This window comes from Medicago truncatula, chromosome 3 (genome assembly GCF_003473485.1).
Source record: "Medicago truncatula cultivar Jemalong A17 chromosome 3, MtrunA17r5.0-ANR, whole genome shotgun sequence".
Classification (NCBI taxonomy): domain Eukaryota; kingdom Viridiplantae; phylum Streptophyta; class Magnoliopsida; order Fabales; family Fabaceae; genus Medicago; species Medicago truncatula.
Window position 1 is genome coordinate 42785267 of NC_053044.1, and position 20969 is coordinate 42806235.

Here is a 20969-nt window from a genome sequence, read left to right on the forward strand (position 1 = left end):
GAAGTAAATAATGTGATCAACAACAACCAATTCGTGAAGAAAATAAAAATGACGAGAATAAAAAAAATTAAAACCTGGAAAGAAAAAAAAACATGAAATAATGATACTGAGAGAAACAAAAAACTGAAGTGGGAGAAAGAGTAAAAAGTCTCAATAAATCTCAAGGCTATTTGTGGGAGACAAAAAGTCTCAATAAATCTGAAGGCTATTTGTGGGAGACAAAAAGTCTCAAGGTTAGGTGTGAGATTGTTAGTAGGTACATTTTACACTAAAAAGTCTCAAAATCCATTACTCACAACAATCCATTAAAATCCTTACAATTTTGAATACCAATAGACAATTTTTAAGTTGTGCAAAATCTCAATTGAATACCACTGGATTTTATTGGACTCATTAAAAAATCCTAAAAATCCTAATTGAATAACACAAGAATATTTTAGATTCCTTAAAAGTCTTTATTGAATACCTAAAGACTTTTTTAAAACAAAAAAAATCTTTTAAAATCTTTTAAAATCTCAATTGAATACACCCCTAGTTTCTTGCTAAGTAGTAATAGATTTGTTAATTCATATTAAAAAATTCCAATCAAGATATTGAGGTAAAAATGAGAGAAAATGTAATAAGCCATATGCTCAATTGAAATAACATCTCAAAGATAATTATGAAGTTGTGATCTTGGACTACCCTTATTTATAAACTTATCCATGTTATATTATATTTAATTCATTGTTTTTAACACCCTTACTTCATGCACATAAATGAATGAGTTATGTTATTTAAACAACCACATATATGATAATTTATGAGACAATTATATATTAACAAAGAAAAATATGTATAACACAAAAATCAAAACAATAGAGAGAAAAAGTAAAAATATAATGTGACTATAGAAGAGAAAGTTGTCACAAAAGTTATAAAGAATAATTATACAAATAGCATTTTTCTAAATGGATATCTGAAACGGAGTAGTTCAATAGTGATGACATGATAGTCGTGATGAACAAACAATTTTTGAAAGAAACAACCAAATTTTGAATAGGTTTTATTATCATTTTAGAATTTTAGTTGAGTTTGTAAAGAGAATTCTCCCTCACATATAAACTTATGTTCATGTTATATCTCATTCAGAATGACACTTACCATCGGAAAAATACACTATAAACTTGTGAGTGAAAACTCTTATCAAACAAATTAATTTTAATCACACAAACTTATTTGCCATAGTTTGCGGTTTAATCTTGGCAACTAGAGTCTAGTTTTTTTTTTGCCAGGGTTTGAACCCCAAACCTTACATATATCATGGATTAATCTTTTTTAAAACTAAACTAACGATGATAACTAGAGTCTAGTCTATATGTGTACCACAAATTTAGGTACGTGGACGAGAGATTCATATGATTATTTTCGATGCGACAATTTGGTGGGCAATGTAAAACAAGCAATTTCTGATTGAAGAGGACCAAAACGTGTCTGCCAACTACCATTGTAATTGTTTCCTCCCTAACAAATTTTTGGTTTTTTTCAAATACATTTTATTTCATTTAATGAATTGAAACAAATTGCTGTCAAATTGTTAGATAAGAATTTGTACACTCCTTACTGATTTGTAATTTTAGTTTCAAGTTTTATGCAATCGTTAATGCTAATGCAATTTGATGAATGCCTTATTGAGCACATGATCGAGGATTGTTTTACAGCAATAGCTAGTAGCATGATTATGATCAAACATATTCTTGTTAATACTTTTGACAAGTATTTAAAATTTATGTTTTATATTCACAGCTTGAGACTTGAAGTAAACATGTTTCATTGTACTACTATCATTTTTCCCGAAACACAATGTACCACTATCTTTTTCACTAATATTGTTGTCTTTATGCTTTATCTAAAGTTGTTTTCTTTAACTGGTTGCTTGATTGTTATATAGACATCCATCCTCAATAAATGTTTTCTTCTTGTGGTTACACATGTATCAGCAAAGGCAGTATATGCAGCTAATGTGTAAGTACAAAATGACTTATTTTGTGCACCCATTGACGTGTTTCATTTTTGCGTAGCACCAATATATATAGCAGAAATAAATATTACTTAGTGAATATGTAGTTTCTTCAATTAAAGAAAGATAAATTGATTCTAGAAGCATGGGATTAATTTTAAAAGTTTGAGGTTTTTTCAGTAAAATTACTTTTGTCCTCCTAAAATTAAGTTTAAATACAGTAATTAAGACATGTAATACTAGATTATTAAAAAAAAAAAAAAGACATGTAATACTAGTGGAGCTCTTCTCCTTCTCTCTTGTGTGAACCGTCACCAAAATCCCACTTTCTTTTCCTTCGTTCATCAAAAAGGGATGATTTAGGGTCAAAATCATCCCTCTAACTTGTTTTTCTCTTTTCTTTTTATTGAAATAAGTGATTTTCACATCTATTCCGTTTTTTCTTTCGTGATTTTACCGTCTTAGTGCGACTTTGTTTTGCTCGTCGTCTTTGTGCGGCGTTGTTTGTCTTTCTTGTTTCGTTAATGTATTTGTTCGGTTTAGATTGTCATATCAACTTAGATCTAGTGCTGATTCAATCAATGACTTTGTCGTCGTCAACGTTGCAGATCCGGAGACATGTGTATTCCGGAGACTTGAATATAGTCATATGTGTAGGCTTTTATACTTTTCCGTTTTATGCTATTAAGATGTTGTGAGTTTGTTCGCAAATTCATCCTTTTTGTTTTTAGGGAATTTGCATTGTATCGATATACCCTATCAATTTGAAAGAATGAATATTATTTATTTTTGTTGAAAAAAGGTAATGCTAGTAGAGACCGATTTATTTATTGATTGAATTTATAATTGATCGAAGTCGTTTTTTTCTACGCTACCCTTCGATGAGTTGAGGGTAACTTACCCTTATAAAATAAAGGGTTAAATATGTTTTGAGTCCCTACAAAATCACTAGTTTTTAAGTTTAGTCCCTATAAAGTTTTAATGGTAATTTTAGTCATCCAAAATATTGTAGTTTGTAAAAATAGTCCCTATTTTAATTTTTTTACAAAAAATGTGTACTTTTAGTCCTCCAAAATAGTCATTATAAAATGAAAATAGAAAGTAAAAGTGAATAATTTTTTTTGTAGAGACTAAACTTGAAAGCTTGTAATTTTATAGGGATTAAAAACATATTTAACCCTAAAATAAATATTCTATTTTCTTCATTTTTTTCTTCTTCTTATAATCGGTTATCATTTTCATATTGAGAATATCAAACTTCTTTACGTTCTAAAGTCGAATCATATTTATCGTGAGGGGTAAATTATCCTCAATTAATCAAGGAAAAATATATGCTCACCGATATAATTTTTTCTTACTATGAGTTACCATTTTCATCTTAAGAATATCAAACTTTTTCATCTCCTTCATTCAACATGAGATCTCCATTTACTTCGTTCTAAAATTGAATCTTATTTATCATTAGAGGTAAATTACCCCTAATTCATCAAAGGGTAACATAGACCTCACCCGATATTAGATACTCCCTCCGGTCCTATTTACAAGAGAAAATTGACTTTTTAGATACATTATTAAATAATGTATGTATCTAGTCAAGAATCTAAATCAAATATATAAATTATTTAATATATCTAAAATGTAACGTATTTCTTGTAAATAGGATAAGAGGGAGTAATTGATTAGAGATAAGTTGATCCTAATCATTTAGAGAGATAAGTTTCACCTCCCCTATTAGTTACTAATCCATCAACAATTAACTTTATTGGCTTTAGTCTCTTAACAAAATGATTTGTTGACTTAATTGTACACTCTTTCTAGGATATAGACTCATAAAAATAACACCGTTACTTAACAAACGGTCGAAAAACCGGAAGCACCACCGGACACAACCGGTCTCCAACATTTGCATTTGGCTTGAATTTGGGTTCATTTCAATGCTATCTATCTAACTATGGTAACACTCCATCTAACCCAAGTCACATTCTAACCCCACTTGGGTTTACTATATAATAAACATTTTGCTATTGAGAACCCCGCTGGTTCACATCTTTTGCTCTAATCAATCTCCCTCCATCCCCACTTTATATTTCATTTCATAGTCTTATAATTTCATTTACTACTATACCATAATAATAATAATAATAATTTTACTGTGTTAAAAGAAGGATAAGATAAGAGAACATTGAGATTTGTGTTTTTTTGTTAATTATTGTTTATAGTATTGAAGTAAGTTTATTAGTTTAATTGTGGGATTTTTCCTATGTGTATGAATTGTTTGATGGATGAAGTAGGAGAAGTTGTGAAAAAACATGAACATGTGAAAAAAAATTCACTAACGTTGTTAATAAGGATCAAAGGAGTAGCTACTACTGGTACTAGCTAGTTTCTTCTATATTTTATATAAGATCCTATTTTCACTCATGAAGAGACTCAACAACACTTCAGATTCTTCTTCAACACCTCTCATCACAATCTCTCCATCAACAGGTTAATAATTAATTTCAGATATAGATCTATGTTTGTGTTTTTTTTTTCTTTCTATTTTTAGAAGGTACCATGTTTTTTTACTTTTACGTTGGTTATAGTAATTATGTTACTATTACTTATAGTTTTTTTTTTTTTTTTTTAGAGGAACATAGTCCAAGGAACAAACATGTGTATGGTATGGAGTTTCAATCAATGATGTTGGATGGATTTGAAGAAGAAGGATGTGTTGAAGAAACTGGTCATCATTCTGAGAAGAAACGTAGACTAAGAGTGGATCAAGTTAAGGCTTTGGAGAAAAACTTTGAGGTAGAAAACAAGCTTGAACCTGAAAGGAAAGAGAAGCTTGCCATTGAACTTGGGTTGCAGCCTAGACAAGTAGCTGTTTGGTTCCAAAACAGGAGAGCAAGATGGAAGACTAAACAGTTGGAAAGAGATTATGGTGTTCTTAAAGCTAATTATGATGCTCTTAAGCTCAAGTTTGATGCAATTGCTCAAGATAACAAAGCTTTTCACAAGGAGGTATAAACACCCACAATCCACAATAGTAGTTTAAGTATTATTTAATTTCTCTAGTTATAAGTGCAATAACAACTTAATTAAGCGTTTATAGCATAATCACTTATCATTTAAGTACTTGTGAATAAGCTATTTTCATAATACAAGATAAAATAAAGTCAATTGTCAAACTATTTTCATGTAAGTTATAAGTTGTTTTCATAAATTATTCAGAAGAGCTTGTGATATTAAGCTAAAAACAACTGTAAGTACTCATGTGATTATAAGCACTCTTTAACAGTCTCACAAGTACTTATGTCTAGGCTATAATAAATCAATTCAAATATTTTTAGGCTGTTGTTATTCAGTGTATGTTTGGATTGGCGGTGAGTTTAGCAAAATCACCATGGCATGGTGAATTTCTGAAGCTATGTGCTCATGTGATTATCCCAAACTTACTGTGAAATCAACATGCACTTGATCTTAGTTCTGAAATTGCGGACAAGTAATTAACTTTCTTTTTTGGAAAATGTATCATAAAATTGAAGTTAATTATCAAAATTGAGTGATTAATTTGTTGTATTTGCACAGATTAAGGAATTGAAATCAAAGCTTGGAGAAGAAGAAAAAAGCACAATCAATGTTTTGGTGAAGGAGGAGTTAACCATGCTTGAATCTTGTGATGAAGACAAGCATAACCCATCTTCAGAAACATCAAATCCTAGTTCAGAATCCAAAGATCACTTGGATTATGACTGCATAATCAACAACAATGATGTTGGTATTGGTGAAACTTCTTCACTCTTTCCGGTAGACCTGAAAGACGGTTCTTCAGACAGCGACTCTAGTGCAATTTCTTCATCCGGGGTCCTTCAAAGTCAGCAGCACCTTTTGTTGTCTCCTGAATCTTCCTCCATGAATTGTTTCCAGTACCAGAAATCTTATCATGTGAAGATGGAGGAGCACAATTTCTTAAGTGCGGATGAGGCGTGCAACTTTTTCTCCGACGAGCAAGCACCAACCCTACAATGGTACTGTCCTGACCAGTGGAGTTAAAATTAAAAGCAACAAAAAGGTTAAGGGTTTTAATGTGAAAAGAAATAATTTCTCAAAGAGATGTTGCAAGGTTTTTATGGAACAAGTTATATAACTCTACATCTTTGTAAAAAAAAATGGCTGGTTTGGTTGCTTTGTGGTTTTAATCTTGGACATCAAAGGTAGCAAAACTATGACTGAGTTGTTGCATGTGAAGAAAGAACAGAAGGGTTGGGGAAAGCTGCTTGTGGCAGCTAGAAGGATGGTTTGGGGATTAAGGTTGATTATGGCTCTGGTATGATATGAATAATTACTAAGTGGTAATAATGAAAATCCATGCTGTACATTTTTTTTTTTTAATTCAAGCATCAAAATTTGCTTTATCTTTCTATTAGTTTACTGTTAAAATTAATAAAGTTCAAATTTAACTTGAAAAAAAATTCCGGTCCTTTAGCTTAGTGGTAAAGAGCTCAAGTTTTACTTGCAAAAAAAAAAGTGCTTAAAGTTTTTCACTGAAGAACCATGAAAAAACCCTCATTTTTCGAAAAACCACTAGGATTGCGGTGTCTTCCCTTCACTGGTTGTTGGCTGTTGCTCCTCATCCCCTCGATGTAGTTTCCTTTGACTCCTTCGCCTTTGCACAATTTTTCTATGCCAGTATTGATGAGAAAAGCTGGACACCACGACTCCTTGTCCTATGCGCGACCTTTGGCACGGGTCTTCACCATATTCTTGAGGTTCTCCTACTTGTGAAAGGAGAGGTTGTATATGTGTTCTTAGGCCGCCAACACTGACCTTGTTGCTCCGCCGTTGTTATGCAACAAATTTTATTGAATTGTTTGGCTACACCCCTTTTCCTTCATCTTCTAAGATCCTCCATCATGTTTTCAAGGATGTTCCTTAACAGTCAAATAAGAAAACACACTTACCTTCACTCAAGCTTTAAGCAATAACGATGTTCCATCATGCCAATGGGTGTCCCTAATACCGAGCATTGAAACCTTGTATCAAGGGTGACTCGTTATCTGTTAAAATTTCTGAGGAATTATACCTATGTCAGTTGAAAAATTTATAGAACAAGCTACGATAGATTAATGCTAATACCTTCAAAATTAAGAGAGCTTCGATCCAAATTATCTCAATTTTGAAAATCATTATGCTCTTGAAAGATGATACCATGATTTAAGGGTGTTTTGAATTTTGATTGTTTATCAAATGTGGACGTGCCGGAGTGGTTATCGGGCATGACTAGAAATCATGTGGGCTTTGCCCGCGTAGGTTCGAATCCTGCCGTCCATGGTTTTTCCTTAATTTTTTTTTTGCCTCGCAAGAGGACTTGAGAAGCTCTAGGCTGTGGGAGCATATTCATGTTTCTGCAACTTGATATACTACGTTTGTTGCAATGGACTCTCCGACTATGTCATTTTCTTCTGGTCCTTGTTGATATTTCATATGATTTGAGACTATTAATTCTTAACATAACATCTCCCTTATGCGCATGACTAAACATCTCCCTTATGCGCATGACTAAACATCTCCATGTACTCGAAATGTCCGATAATGAGACTATTAATTCTTAACATAACATCTCCCTTATGCGCATGACTAAACATCTCCATGTACTCGAAATGTCCGATAATGAACGGTCTAACGAGTCTTGGATAGACGTTATTATCAATTTACCATCTTCAAATTTGAATTGACTTGAACTTAATCTTTACAAAATTGACTTGTTAGATAAAAAATATCTTCTAATTTTATTTCATCTAAGAGGTCTCATATTTTCATCCAAACGAGACTCTTATTAAAGTAGAGTATTTCTTGCTAGAGTAGATGCGGCAGCAGAGAAGAAAAACTTGTCCTTTGAGATAGGAGAGAACATGGTCCTACAATACAATACATGTGGGTCATCCTTTCTCTGTTTGCTTTGATTCTCATATTGGTAGAGCCATGTGATGTATGGGTCCCATACCGTGGGTACATGGAACGTGTCATTTTCAAACATGTCCCAGTCGCGTAGAAATAAGAACAAACCCGGAAGCTGAATGACGGGAGAGTGTGTGTATAGTTCCTTGTTTGGACTCTACCATTGTTGATCATCCACCCACCTACCATTGTGAACTTCTGCACTTAACCCACAACATATTCAAATATCTTTGTCCATTCTCAAATAGAGATTTGGATCCCTCTTCATCAAAATTATCTTTATATCATATTTATCTATAATTTAGTTTTCTTTTAAAAGTTAAATATATTTTTTTGTTTTGAAAATTCGGTATCCGACTAAATTGATGAGTCTAATTCCACCGTTCATTTACAAGAACCCATTTAATGTGTATAAATTAGCCCACCACCATTTATACGATAGAAACCAAACTTGATACATTAAGAGAAAATTTAGTTCTTTTAAGGGAAATTTTGTAGTTTCTATAAAATTGTTAATTTGGAACTAAAATTTTCATTTCAGGTCATGAATATTAGAAATTTCAATATCATGAATTTATATTACAATGCTAATTTAATTTTGAAATTCAGCATCGTACTTAAAAAGTCAACATCGTACTTAATAATCTTTGTAAGAGTAAATGAACCCACAATCGACATACATGGTTCAATTTTTAACGTAATTATTTGAAGTGCAAATGAAATCATGATTGAGAGTTATCAACCTATCATGAGACTAATTTTCAAATTCGACAACAATTACTATTGTCATTATAAAAATAAAAATGACTAATGATATTAATTAATGGCGAATTGTTTAAGAGAATCGAATCTTGAATCCCATCTCTAAGGTCTATTTCTCTAAGATTAAAAATCAAGACCTTTTCTCTAGCAATAAAATTAAGAATATTGTTTGAAATGTTTGTCGAATTTAAATTAAAATAACTACATTATTTATTCTTTAGTCGTATATTCATTCATTAAAAAAAAAAAATCTGAACTTGGACACTATCTGTTGCATTTTTGTCAAAAAAAAAAGACTTGCATACACATTACTACAGGCTTTTTCTGTCTCCCTGCAATTTATTTAAGACTATTATTTTTTTCCATCCTATGGCCTTCTCGTATGTCCTATGCAAATTATCAAAATACCTTTCAGATTTTATAATCCGGAACATCTATGCGTATTTCGGAATTTATATTCAGGACAACTGCGAAGTATAAAAGGGATTTCACCCCCCATTTTTACAGTTTTACAGTTTCACATTCAACATTCACTCTCTCTACATTATCCCAAAATCCGAACACCACAAATCTTGTCCAAATTTGGAGTTTTGTTGCTCAAAAGCACCACATTTCAACCAGCATGGAAGGTAAGTTCGATTTCTATACATTTGCATGGTTAATTTGGTAATTTTATTTTTGGAATTCTGGTCGGGTGCAATCCGAATTTCTCTTTCCGGATTGGATTGTTGATGTCCGGAATTTGAAATCCGGACGAACCCATAATGTTTTTTTTTTTGCTTCTGTTATGTGCAGTTTGATTGTGATGATTGATTACTCTAATTTGAATGTTACAGAAGGTTCAACATCTAATACTCGGCGCTTAAGGGAGGCATGACATGCTTCCCGTAGGAGAGCGCGTAGCCAACGGTTAGAGGATGAAGGTGGTGTTCCTCCGAGGCGTCGGGGTGCTAGAGGACGCCGTGCTGATGTCGAGCCTGGTGTCGAGCATCAGTCGGAGCAGGAGCTTGAGGAGGAGTTGCATGCTATGGACGTGGAAATGGAAGATGCCGAGCCACTGCAAAGGCAAAAGAAGAAGGAGAAGGTGGTGGACCCTGAGCCACTAGATGACTATCCCGGTGGCCCACACGAGACTGGCCTGTTGTGGAAGTACCATGTGCACGTGGCCAGGAAGGTGGTTGATGGCGAGATATTTATTAATGTTAAACTCACTTTAAACTCACTTAATTAATGTTAATCTGAGTGAAAATGATGTTGATATTTGTGAAACTGCCTGTTTATGTAATGTTAAATTTGTTTGTAAAGCCGTAAGTTTAAACTCACTTTGTTAATTTTAATTATTTGCTGTGGCGTGGAAAATTAAAATGCATCAACAACGGAAAGAAGATAGAAGAGATGCATGATGATGACATCAAACCTATCATGGCTGCACGGTGGTAGGAGAACAGATTGCAGGGCACCAGCCTTGGTTGGCTCTAGGATACCAGCTACAACATGATTGACCATGGTCTGATCTGTGCCTTTGTGGAGAGGTGGCACGAGGATACTTCCAGCTTCCACCTTCCGTTTGGGGAGATGACAATCACACTTGATGATGTGGCCTCTTTGCTGCATATCCCCATTTACGGCATGCTCCTGTCCCACGGATATAGGTGATGCTCTTATTGAGGTCGATAAGACCAAAGGTGCACATTGCCGATTTAGCTACCTAGAGAAGATCTTCAAGGAACGTTTGAAGGAGCAAAGGGATTTGGCGGTTGAGTATGGTGTGACTGAGGAGGTGGAGAGGTTGCGGGACCAGGCTGTCCGCATATATTTGCTATACTTGGTGGGGATCACGATATTCACTGACAAGAGCCAGTGGGTTGTTGATGTGGTCTACCTGAAGTTCTTCAGAGACCTTGATCTTATTTCTAGTTATTTATGGGGAGTTGCGGCACTAGCTCACTTGTATAAGGAGCTCAACAATGCTGCATGTTGGAACTGCAATCAGGTGGCAAGATACCTGACTTTGTTGCAGGTATAAATTAAAAACTATGTTTTATTTTTTTAAATGTAAGTGTATATGGTTTGTATATTTATATGTGGTTGTCTTTGGTGCAAGCTTGGGTGTTTCATCACTTCCCAGGTATGTGAAGCAAGGATGTCTGGGAAAATTATGTAGAGAATCAGTATCCACGCGCGATGCTTTTTTTACCATTGTCTGATTTAGGCACATTGGACCACTACAGAAACTATCTCGATGCGCTGGATTTGACGAGGGTTGTCATGGCCCCATATGGAGAGCACCGTCAAGCACGACAGTTTGAGCGGGTCAACCTTTACTTTGGATGGCTGAGATTCGGAGATTGCATGGTGAGATATCTGTCGGAGAGGGTGCTTCGTCAGTTTGGGTGGGTTCAAACCATACCGAGACATCTCGTTGAGAGTGCAATTGTTGATGTTAATTTGGCGAAGATCACAAACCGCTTTCTTCGTGCACTTGATTATGCGCTGACACCTCAGCAGTTGGGAGAGCCTACAGTTCATGGTGTGGAGGCAGAAGATGGATATATCGATTGGTTTTATCGACATTCTCATCCCCGCATGATTCTTTCAAACATGCCGGTAACGGTGTCGAGGCCATCAGAGCGTGAGATCCTTGATGCGCGAGCTGCTCAAGAGGATGGAGACCTTGCCTACTTACAGCTTAGTGGAAGGATGAGCCGCATTAGAGACCACATCTATGATGTGATGAGAAGTGGTTTGGTGCCGAAAGGGACTGAGGAATGGCATCATTTGGAGGACGCGTTGAAAGAGGTGCATGATGGGAAAGTTTACCGTCGTCAGGGAGCTACTGATGGTGGCAGGGGTGGTGGCAGAGGTGCTGGGGGTGTAGTTATTAGGGATTGATTATATTTTATTTACTTTTAATGTTTGAATATTTTGGATCATAATGTTATGTAACATTTGTATAATTATGTTTTATTAATGTTTGAAAATTATATTGTGTTGTTAATTTCGATTTTATAACTTGATTTTTTGGTTTGCATATGGTCAAAGGCCAACAACATTGACTAAATCTGCTCTAAAACAGAGGCTCAGCCAAAACAGATGGCTTCTGCCTCTGTACTGATGCATTCCGGATTATATAATCCGGACATGTTTATCACTTTCCGGATTATATAATCCGGAACCGTCGTTCACCACCCACTTTTGTTGACTTTCAACGGGGTGATTTACACTATTCGGATTATATAATTCGGAAATGATATAAAATGTTCGGATTATATAATCCGGATTCATCTATTCATCAGTGACATCTTCATTCATTAGGGTGATGAAGTTCCAAAATCCACGAATAAATCCGAAATTAATATTCCGGAAGTAGTTCAGATTATATTTTCTAAACAAAGGGTATTTTGGGAAAAAATAGGGCGCGTGAGGAAAGATATAGGATGAGAAAAGTAATAGTCCATATTTAATGTATACCGCTAGCACAAAATCTCTTTTATTTGTTTCCCGTTTCCACTTTCTCCCACTTTAGTGTTTCACATTGTTTGTTTGTATTATTTTTCAAAACCCGATTTGCTTTGTGTTTTATATTCCCACTTTTTTTTGCTAATCCTCCTCAATTACAGATTAAATTATCCCTATTTTCCCTGTCATTTGTCCTCTTTATTTTGTGTTTTTCCAGGCAGGTTACACCTAAGGTAGCATTGCTTCATTATGTTCTCACAACAAATAACATTAGTACAACATTGCTCCCACTAATTAAATTCAATTTTTAATAAAATATATCTAGATTCCAAATTACTTACCAAATCATGTGCTTACAACTCGAGGTGGAAATATGTCAAACTGAATGACATGAGCCTACAACAAGCCTATTATGCTTGGCCATTGTTTCTTTTTAGAATTTAGAGTAATGATATTTATATAATTCTGTGATACAATTTTTATGATAATTTTAGTTTTCTCTTATTTGATTGGTCAAAAATAATAGAGAGAGAAAAATGAAGAGAGAGAATAAGAAGATAATATGAGTATGAGGAGAGAGAAAGTTGCCAAAAAATTGTTAAAAAATAATTGTACAAATATCATTTCTCTTCTTTTTATATTCAAAAGGCTAAAATATTTTTTCAAAAGCCTACTTAACTAAAAAAGACACCATGCAAGCAAGACAACACCTTTTAAGACATTGAACAGGGTAGCACTTGGGTGCCATAGTTTTTTGGTGCCATTGGTGCCATAGGTTCATTTTAGATGAAAGAGAATGATTAACCATTCTTGTATATATTTCATCTAGTTCATTCATGGACAACGTGTGATTAATTACTCACATATGAGTTTCAACAATTTTATCTTCAAGCGTCATCGAGTCTTCTACACCAATATATCAATGAGAGGTCCCTGCCCTCAACCGTTTAGCTATTTAAACGTCATCCCATCAGACGGTTAAATTTTCTTACTGACATGGTGCAAACCTAAATGGAATGAGGGTAGTCATCCCTCTCATCCTTCTGACAGCTATCATTCATGAATCATAAATCTTAAAGGTACACAATCTCTTATTTCTTCTTTGTTGTCTTGATATACTATAATTTATATCTAATGATCCATGGCTAAAATTACTAAAACTTTTATCATTTATATGACTTTTTTTAGGGTGGTGCTATATAGCACGACACAATCTCCCACACGAAAGCGCACGACAAGCTCATCAACACATGATTTTCTATGTAAATGGTTGGTAGCTTATAATGTTTAAAATAAATGATAAACCATGATAAATAAAACATATAGAGAAGACATATTATGTTAGTGCCCGTGGTAATATATTGGGTTTGAGGTACTACTACTTATTTTCACCTTTTGACAAACAAGCAAAAGATTGAGTTGGAAAAACACTACCAAAAGAGAAAGATGTTTGTCGTTCCTCTCATAAACAAACACATGTGAAACTAACTGATCATTTGGTGTAAAATCAAATTTAAAAAATAAATTAAATGAAAGTTTATATCCATTCGTGTGCTTTGTACGAACAATGTTGTCGTACATTTAAGCATTTTCCTTTTTTTTATTAATAAATTAATATATGAGAAAACACAAATTAAAACAGCTACATTGGAAGTTTAACATTCAAAATCACAATTCAATTGTGACAAGAAGATGTAACATGAATCTGGTAGTACATTTATAGCAAAAATGTTTAAAGATAATCTACAAACAGATAATTCTTCATATATACATTTTTATTTTCTTGAACTTCTCAAATATTATTGCCTTGACCCTTGACTTCCAATCTAGTACTATTAAATTTCGAAAGCAAAAAAAAAAAAAAAAATCACTGCCAGAGTTGAGTGTTATTATTGACGTATCAAACTTGTTGATGCTGCCAAACACCAATGTATATATGCCTCTCCAATCTCCAATGATAGGCCTTTGATTTCTAGAGACATGCATATCATTTTTGTGTATAAATTATAAATAATGAATATATTTTTTTTTTTGAAGGAAAATGAATATTAATTATTAGTATGTGTAATAGAAGATATAGTTTGATTTTATAAGCAAAAGAGAAGAAGACCGCGTTTGAACTTTGAACCCTTTTATCAAATATTTGGGAATACTCAATGGATAATGCCGAGGCAATAAAATTTTACAACATATTTATAATATGAAATTGCAAGCAAATAATATTTTTTTTAAAGAAATTGTTAAATTTATAGAGATTTATATAAGAAATTTAGAGAAATTTAATAAGAAATTGCAAAAATTTTGGACCAAAGTCTGGACAACCGGCTAGGCTAGTCGTAGGGATGACAATGGGTACCTAATGGGTAGGGTACTACAGTGCCCGTCCCCATACCCGCATTTATAAAAAAATACCCGTACCCGTGCCCTCGTGGGCAACAACTTTAGTCCCCTTCCCCATACCCTATGAGTACCTAAGTGCCCATACCCACACCCATTACCCGCACTTTAACTATGAAAAAAAAAAAAAAATCACAAATGAAATAAAACTACGATCCCAATTTTTTAAAATTAACTCATAAAATAATATGAATCGTGGTATTTAGTCAAATAGAAAATATCTAAAATATCCCTAAAAAATTATACACCGGCATGATGGAGTTGTTATTGTATTAAGCAGTTGTTTGGTTTAAGTTTAGGTTTAGGCTTAAATAACTAAATAAATTAATTAATTATACATAAAAAATAAATAAATAATTTATGATATTATATAAATATGTATATGCGGGGTTGCGGGTCTGGGCAGTATAGTACCCTTACCCGTGCCCATACCCATTTAATTTTGTGGGTATTACCCGTACCCGTACCCAGACCCATAAAAGCAGGGTTTTACCCTACCCATTGTGGGTATTTTTTGCGGGTACCCATAATTGCCATCCCTAGCTAGTCGGGCCTTGAAACCACCCTGCTGAAGAAATTGCAAAAATTTTGGACCAAATTTCCCACCCTGCTGCCTTATCGCGCGCCCTGTAAAATTTTCAAAAATACCCCTGGTCCGGATTATATAATCCGGACAAGATTGTTAGTGATTTTCGAAAAATTAAATCCGGACCAGATGTTATGTTCTTTTTTGTGTCTTTCTTTGATGTCAATGGTCTCTGTTGACCGTTATATGAACCCACACAAGCTGCAATGCTATTGTGGGTTCATATGAACGGTCAACAATGACCATGACATCACCGACACCCCTAAAAAACTAAAAACATTTGAAGAAAATGGAAGAAAAGAGGCGAAGTGAAGAATGAATGTATCTGTTGAAGATGGAAGCCTATTTATAGCCTAAAACAAATCCTAGGTCATTAATACAGTCAATGAAAACGTGTTAGTGGTTGTAACCGTCCAAACCCACATTAATGACTCTCTTTCAAAAGAATCCAATGCTGAGGTTTTCCGGATTTTACATTCCGGAGTGTCCTTAGCTCTACAAGAAGTGCCAACTTTTCCCTCGCTCACCATTATCACTTTAATAGCCTTCCAAACCCCACCATTTATGACACCATCCTCTTCCACCCTCTCCTCGTCTTCTTCCTTCTACAACCATGGTTTTCCATCGTTGACCTTTCATAGATAAGGGCGTCGTTGAAAACTTTCAGGGTTTGTATGAACGGTCAATGAGGCTGGAACCGCGCTGCAACTAAGTGCGGTTCATTTGAGGGTCATGTGGGTCAGTGTGGTTCTTAGCTTGGCCTGTCTGGGCGTAAGTTTGAGCACCCCCCACTACCTCAAGGGCATTGTTCTCTTCTTCCCGCCCTCCTCTTCCCTCCTCATCCGGTTTTCCTCCAATAGGGAACCGACTGCTATGTCCTATCACATAGCAGTGGTTAGGATCTTAGGAGATTAGAAATAGATTTAGGATCTTATGTAATAAGCTTAAAAAGCTTGAAAATTATTGTAATGTATTATTCATATATTAATAAAATGAGTTGTTTTTATGTTTGTGTCTTTTTATTTCTGTCTTTTATCTTATTCGCATTTTATTTTACGAATTGTAAAGCTTAAAATTGCAAAAGTTCTGGTAGAACATTATTCTGGATTTTCAAATCCAGAAACATCTGCAAAATTCTAACAATGAAATCCGGAAAACGAAATCTGAACCAAGGGTAAAATTGAAAAAAAAAAGGCGCACGAGGAAATGGTGGGAAAAGTAATAGTCTACTCAATTTCAATCACTTGAGCCACAATTGAAGGACACAGATGTGACTAGAGATGGAAAAACAGGCCAATCAGTTTAAAATGGGGTAAGATTGACCAAATAGAGGTGTAGTATTAAATATCTCACCCGCCTCTTTTTAGAAAGTGAGGAATGAAAACGCGGGGAGGATGGGAAGAAATAAGAATGGGCAAAATAAACACGAAAATAGTATATTTTTTAATATTAAACTTTTTTTTTTGGTACAAAAGAGGGCTTGAGACCCAAAAGAAAAAACTAACTTTAACACAATTTTTTTTGTATACAACCCCCGAAAATATCATCAAATATGAGACATCAAAGTTCATTAGGGGGAGACTCCAAAACATACAGATTCCAGGAATCCAAATGTAGGATAAAATTTGCTATGACACATTTGTTGCCTTCTTGTCACATATGGATAACCTGAGTATGCCAATCTCGCTGAGGATATCCTGAATGTGTTGAACCAAAGAAGGGATGGTTCCATTAATTTTACAATTGTTAGTAATCGTATCAATAAGCACCTTCAAGTCATTTTAAACAAGCAGGTGAGAAAAAACCCAATTCCAAGCCATATCAAGCCCCAAATAAAGACCCCACATCTCAATAAGCAAAGCATCACAAGTTCCAATTTTGCGACTAAAACCCTTAATCCATCTTCCATAAGAAGATGAAAAAGCCCACCACATTCAGAAAGCTCCCTATTACCTTTACACACTACATCATAATTGAGTTTAATCCAACCATTCATAGCTCTTTTTCAGCCAATACACACAATTTCCTTATGCTAAGGATTGCTTTGACTTCTTCAATGGCCCATGGAATTTTGTATTACATAAGTTGGAATATCCGATCTTTGGAATCATTCTTCAAAATTAGCTTTGGTTTCTTCAAGTCCTCAGATGCCAGCATGAAGTCATGAATGTTGTCGGCCACCAAGAATCAAAATCTCCGTTCTATCTTTTACTAATGTTTTTGAAAACAAATTACCTACACTTAAAATAGGAAAATAAATTAGTTATCAAATCTTGAGGCACAAGTCTAATCCATACCTCCAGATGCTCGCATATAATCACGAAGCACATGAAGTACCATCTCATCTGCATTACTACAACAAGGACAAGTCTTCTGACAGGAGAACCAAACAATTTATTTAGAGTAGTAAGGCATTTTAGAATTAATGACGTTTTTTCAAATAAAAACGCCCACCCTTACACTTGGAAACTTTCTTCTCATTAATTTAGGAGTCACAATTGCTTAGGAGTGTGGTCAGTTTGATTAGTGGGCCAGGTTCATTACCTAAATGAATTTGATTAGTTCCTTGCCTTTGATTTTACGAAGTATACAATTTCCTGCACTGCAGTAGTATAAATTAAACTCATGCTTTCAACTCAGGGTCATGGAAGAGATGTGGACTGTATAAATCCCTCAAGAGTTTGCTTTGCAGAAAGAGTGAAAACATTGCAAGTTTCATGTGGTTTCAATCATACAGGTGCTATATTTGAGTATGCATAGGTTTCGCTGCTCTGGAGTTATGATGCATGTCGTTGTAATAGAAGACATCTTTGGCAAGAAGGAATTCAGATTGCCTCTCATTCATAGATCTAAATTTTCAATATTTCAATAAATAAATTACTTAAGTATCTTATCTTATCCAATAAAAAAAAGTACAAAATATATATCATGTGCGTGTTTTTCTTTGCAGAAGACAATAAAAAAAAATAAAAAAATCTCACATGCATGATTAGGCTGCGGTCGCCTCGTGAGTCGTTTAGAAAAATGTTTTTTTTGAAGGGATAGAAAATTGGTTTTTGTTGTTGAAGGAAGTTTAATAAAAAATGCTATATCTACTTAATATAATAGACACACGTGCGAATGAATAATTGATTTCCAAAAAACATTAAAGTAATCGATTTCAGAAAAAAGAAAAAAGAAAATCATACACACTCACATACAGCCTCAAATTAAAAACTAATTAAGTGTCAATTTGAAATTATAAATGAGTAATCAACAAACCTCAAAGTTAAAAAGTATTAAAATATTTTATAATAATTTGGAGTTATTTAAAAAATGATCTATTGTATAAATGAAATCACTTTTCGTATCTCATTTTTCCCAGAAACTATGTGTTTTTTAAAAATAAAACTCTCTCATTTACCAAAAAAAATACTCTCATTTATAACCCTATAAACTTATACTAAAATTCACATAACTTAATAATAATATTAAGTTTATCTTAATTGATCAAGAGGTTTAAGCTCCATGCTCAAGAAAATTCGAATTTTCCATGTGATAGTAGATGTTACTCTCTCCGGTCATTAATGAATGAATTAATTTTTACTTATAATAATGACCGAAGAAAATATTAATAAAATTTCCGCTTCCATAATTTTAAAAAACAAAAAATTTATCTTGATTAAATTTTTTTATGAAACTTAGTAAATTATATACTGACCTAGTATGTGGAGATAAGTGTGTGATCATGGAATACTATTCTAAGTTTGAATTTGTGACTACATCAATTTGAAGGAGCAAATTGTAATAATATTGATAAGAAGACTATCCTTGCTGATCAAATTGTCAACTAATCAAATACTCCATCCGTTTCAAAATGAGTATCGTTTTAGTTAAAAAAAATTGTTTTAAAATAAATGTCACTTTCAGTTTTCAATGCAATAATAACATTTTCTTTTCAATTGTACCTTTCAATTAATACTATGTTACACTACTTCCTGATAATAGATAGAGAGATTCAATTGCTTTTTACTTCCATAAAAAAGATGCATACACGTAACGTAATCCTGCAAGGGTTTGACCTCCGCGCGGCTCCCGGTGGCTACCAATGTCGGATCTGCCATCACGTGTGTTGGGTTCTTGAGTTTGGTACCCTTCGTCTCTGTTATTCAGGTTTCAGCTCCTCTTCCTTCTTCCAACGTCTAGGTCACTTCTGCAACTCCATCTATGTTTCACTGTTTAGTGCAGCGTTTGTGGGTTTCTGCTTATTGTGATTTCGTTTTGGGTTGTTGGGTTTGCATCGCTGTATCCTTGTTTGTCTTTGGGTTTGAATCGTTTTTGGGTTGAGGGTTTTGTGCTGCTGATTATTGTGTGTTGTTTTCATGGCTTCCACTGCTGCACAGTCGAGGGTTGCTAAATCCTTTGCTCAAGCTCTTACTAATTCATGTCAGATTCCTTCCGCTTAGTTGCCTAAACATTGTCTAAAAGGTAAGCAAATCTCCATCAGGATATCTGAAGATGAATATGTTACAGGTCTTTCAGAATGTCAAAATGTCCTCTACGGGAGGTTCACTTTCCCAAAGGGTTCATCCCCTGTCCATTTGCTAGACTTGAAGGACAAAATCCTAAAGTTTTGGAAGACTAGTGCTTCATGGTCCATGGCCCCATTAGGTAATGGTTACTTTGAATTTGTTTTTACATCCTTGAATGATCTTTGTGATGTCCGGTCTATTGGTTCTTCGAACCTATCACCGGACTTCCTTAGCACCTTTGCTTGGACTGCTGACTTCAATCCTCACACGGTGCAACAAACCGTTGCTCAAACTTGGATACACCTTCATGGTCTTGCTCGAGAATATTGGTGACCAGTTATTTTGTTTGAAATTGCAGGGGTCCTAGGCACTCCTCTGGCTCTTGATGAAGTAACTAAGAAGATAACTTTTGGTCATTTTGCCAGGGTTCTAATAGAGATTGATATAACTTCAGATTTGCATGAAAGAATCCTTGTTGAGAGGAGGAATTTTGATTTTTATGTGGATGTTGAGTATGAGAAACTTCCCTTATTCTATAACTCATGTAAGATTACGAACTCTCTTTTAAGAACTGTAAGTATCAGATTCCTTCCTTTGTGCAGGTTGTCAAGCCTACTGCCTCAAATGTTAAGAATGTAACACCTAAAGGTACACCAAACATTGTTGCAGGTAGCAGCAAAACTGTTGTAGAAATAGACCCTCTTATTGATGATATAATAAGGTCTAAAGCAGTTACAAATTGTGAGTTTGTGGGAAATGTTTTAAACCATGAGGAAGAAGTTTCTAATGTCTCTGTTGCAAGAGTTCATGAAGTGCAACCATTGCAGGTTGACGATTCTGTGTTGGTTGGGAAGCAGGCGGTGGTTCATCAGGACAACAATTCTCTGGATTTGCGTATCGTTGGTCCTTGGAGTGATGCAATAACTGATCTAGATTACATCCAAGATTCCCCTACTTGGAATGGCATGGTTCCTTGTGATGATGAAGTAGTAGCAGCAGACTTTCATGCATTGGGAGGCCATGTTTCAAAAGTTTTATCCAAAAAGGCTTTTGGTAGACCTTTAACGGTGGCAGACTCTAACTTGTCAAATTTCAATGCAAATGTTATTCACGATATGCAAGTTTTAGGGTTAGTTCCTTCTGAGGCGCAACAATTTCTGAGTGAATCATGGGCTAACATGGCTCAAAATGTTGAGGCTGAACAATTTCAGGTTGTGGTTCCAAGGAAGAAGAAGAAGAACCAGCCAAAACAATAACAAGCTGAGCCTAACAAAGGATTCAAAGTAGGTCGTTCACCTCGCTAATCCGTTGT

General features: G+C 34.5%; 1 protein-coding gene and 1 non-coding gene across 2 annotated transcripts; both read left to right on the top strand.

Annotated features, from left to right (window-relative positions):
• Positions 1 to 4028: 4028 nt before the first annotated feature.
• Positions 4029 to 6399, top strand: LOC11415011 (homeobox-leucine zipper protein ATHB-6). The gene is made up of 3 exons (XM_003601871.4): positions 4029 to 4486; positions 4629 to 5005; positions 5573 to 6399. The coding sequence occupies exons 1-3, from the start codon at positions 4420 to 4422 to the stop codon at positions 6035 to 6037; spliced, it is 909 nt and encodes a 302-aa protein (XP_003601919.2). The 5' UTR covers positions 4029 to 4419; the 3' UTR covers positions 6038 to 6399.
• An 834-nt stretch (positions 6400 to 7233) lies between these two features.
• Positions 7234 to 7315, top strand: TRNAS-AGA (transfer RNA serine (anticodon AGA)). Its single transcript has one exon. It is a non-coding gene; the product is annotated as a tRNA-Ser (tRNA).
• Positions 7316 to 20969: the final 13654 nt, after the last annotated feature.

Excerpts from the sequence above, each read along its gene's own strand:
- LOC11415011 (XM_003601871.4), top strand. The coding sequence starts at position 4,420 with ATGAAGAGACTCAACAACACTTCAGATTCTTCTTCAACACCTCTCATC. Across the intron at positions 4,487-4,628 it reads CACAATCTCTCCATCAACAG|AGGAACATAGTCCAAGGAAC; the intron begins GTTAATAATTAA and ends TTTTTTTTTTAG. Across the intron at positions 5,006-5,572 it reads ACAAAGCTTTTCACAAGGAG|ATTAAGGAATTGAAATCAAA; the intron begins GTATAAACACCC and ends GTATTTGCACAG.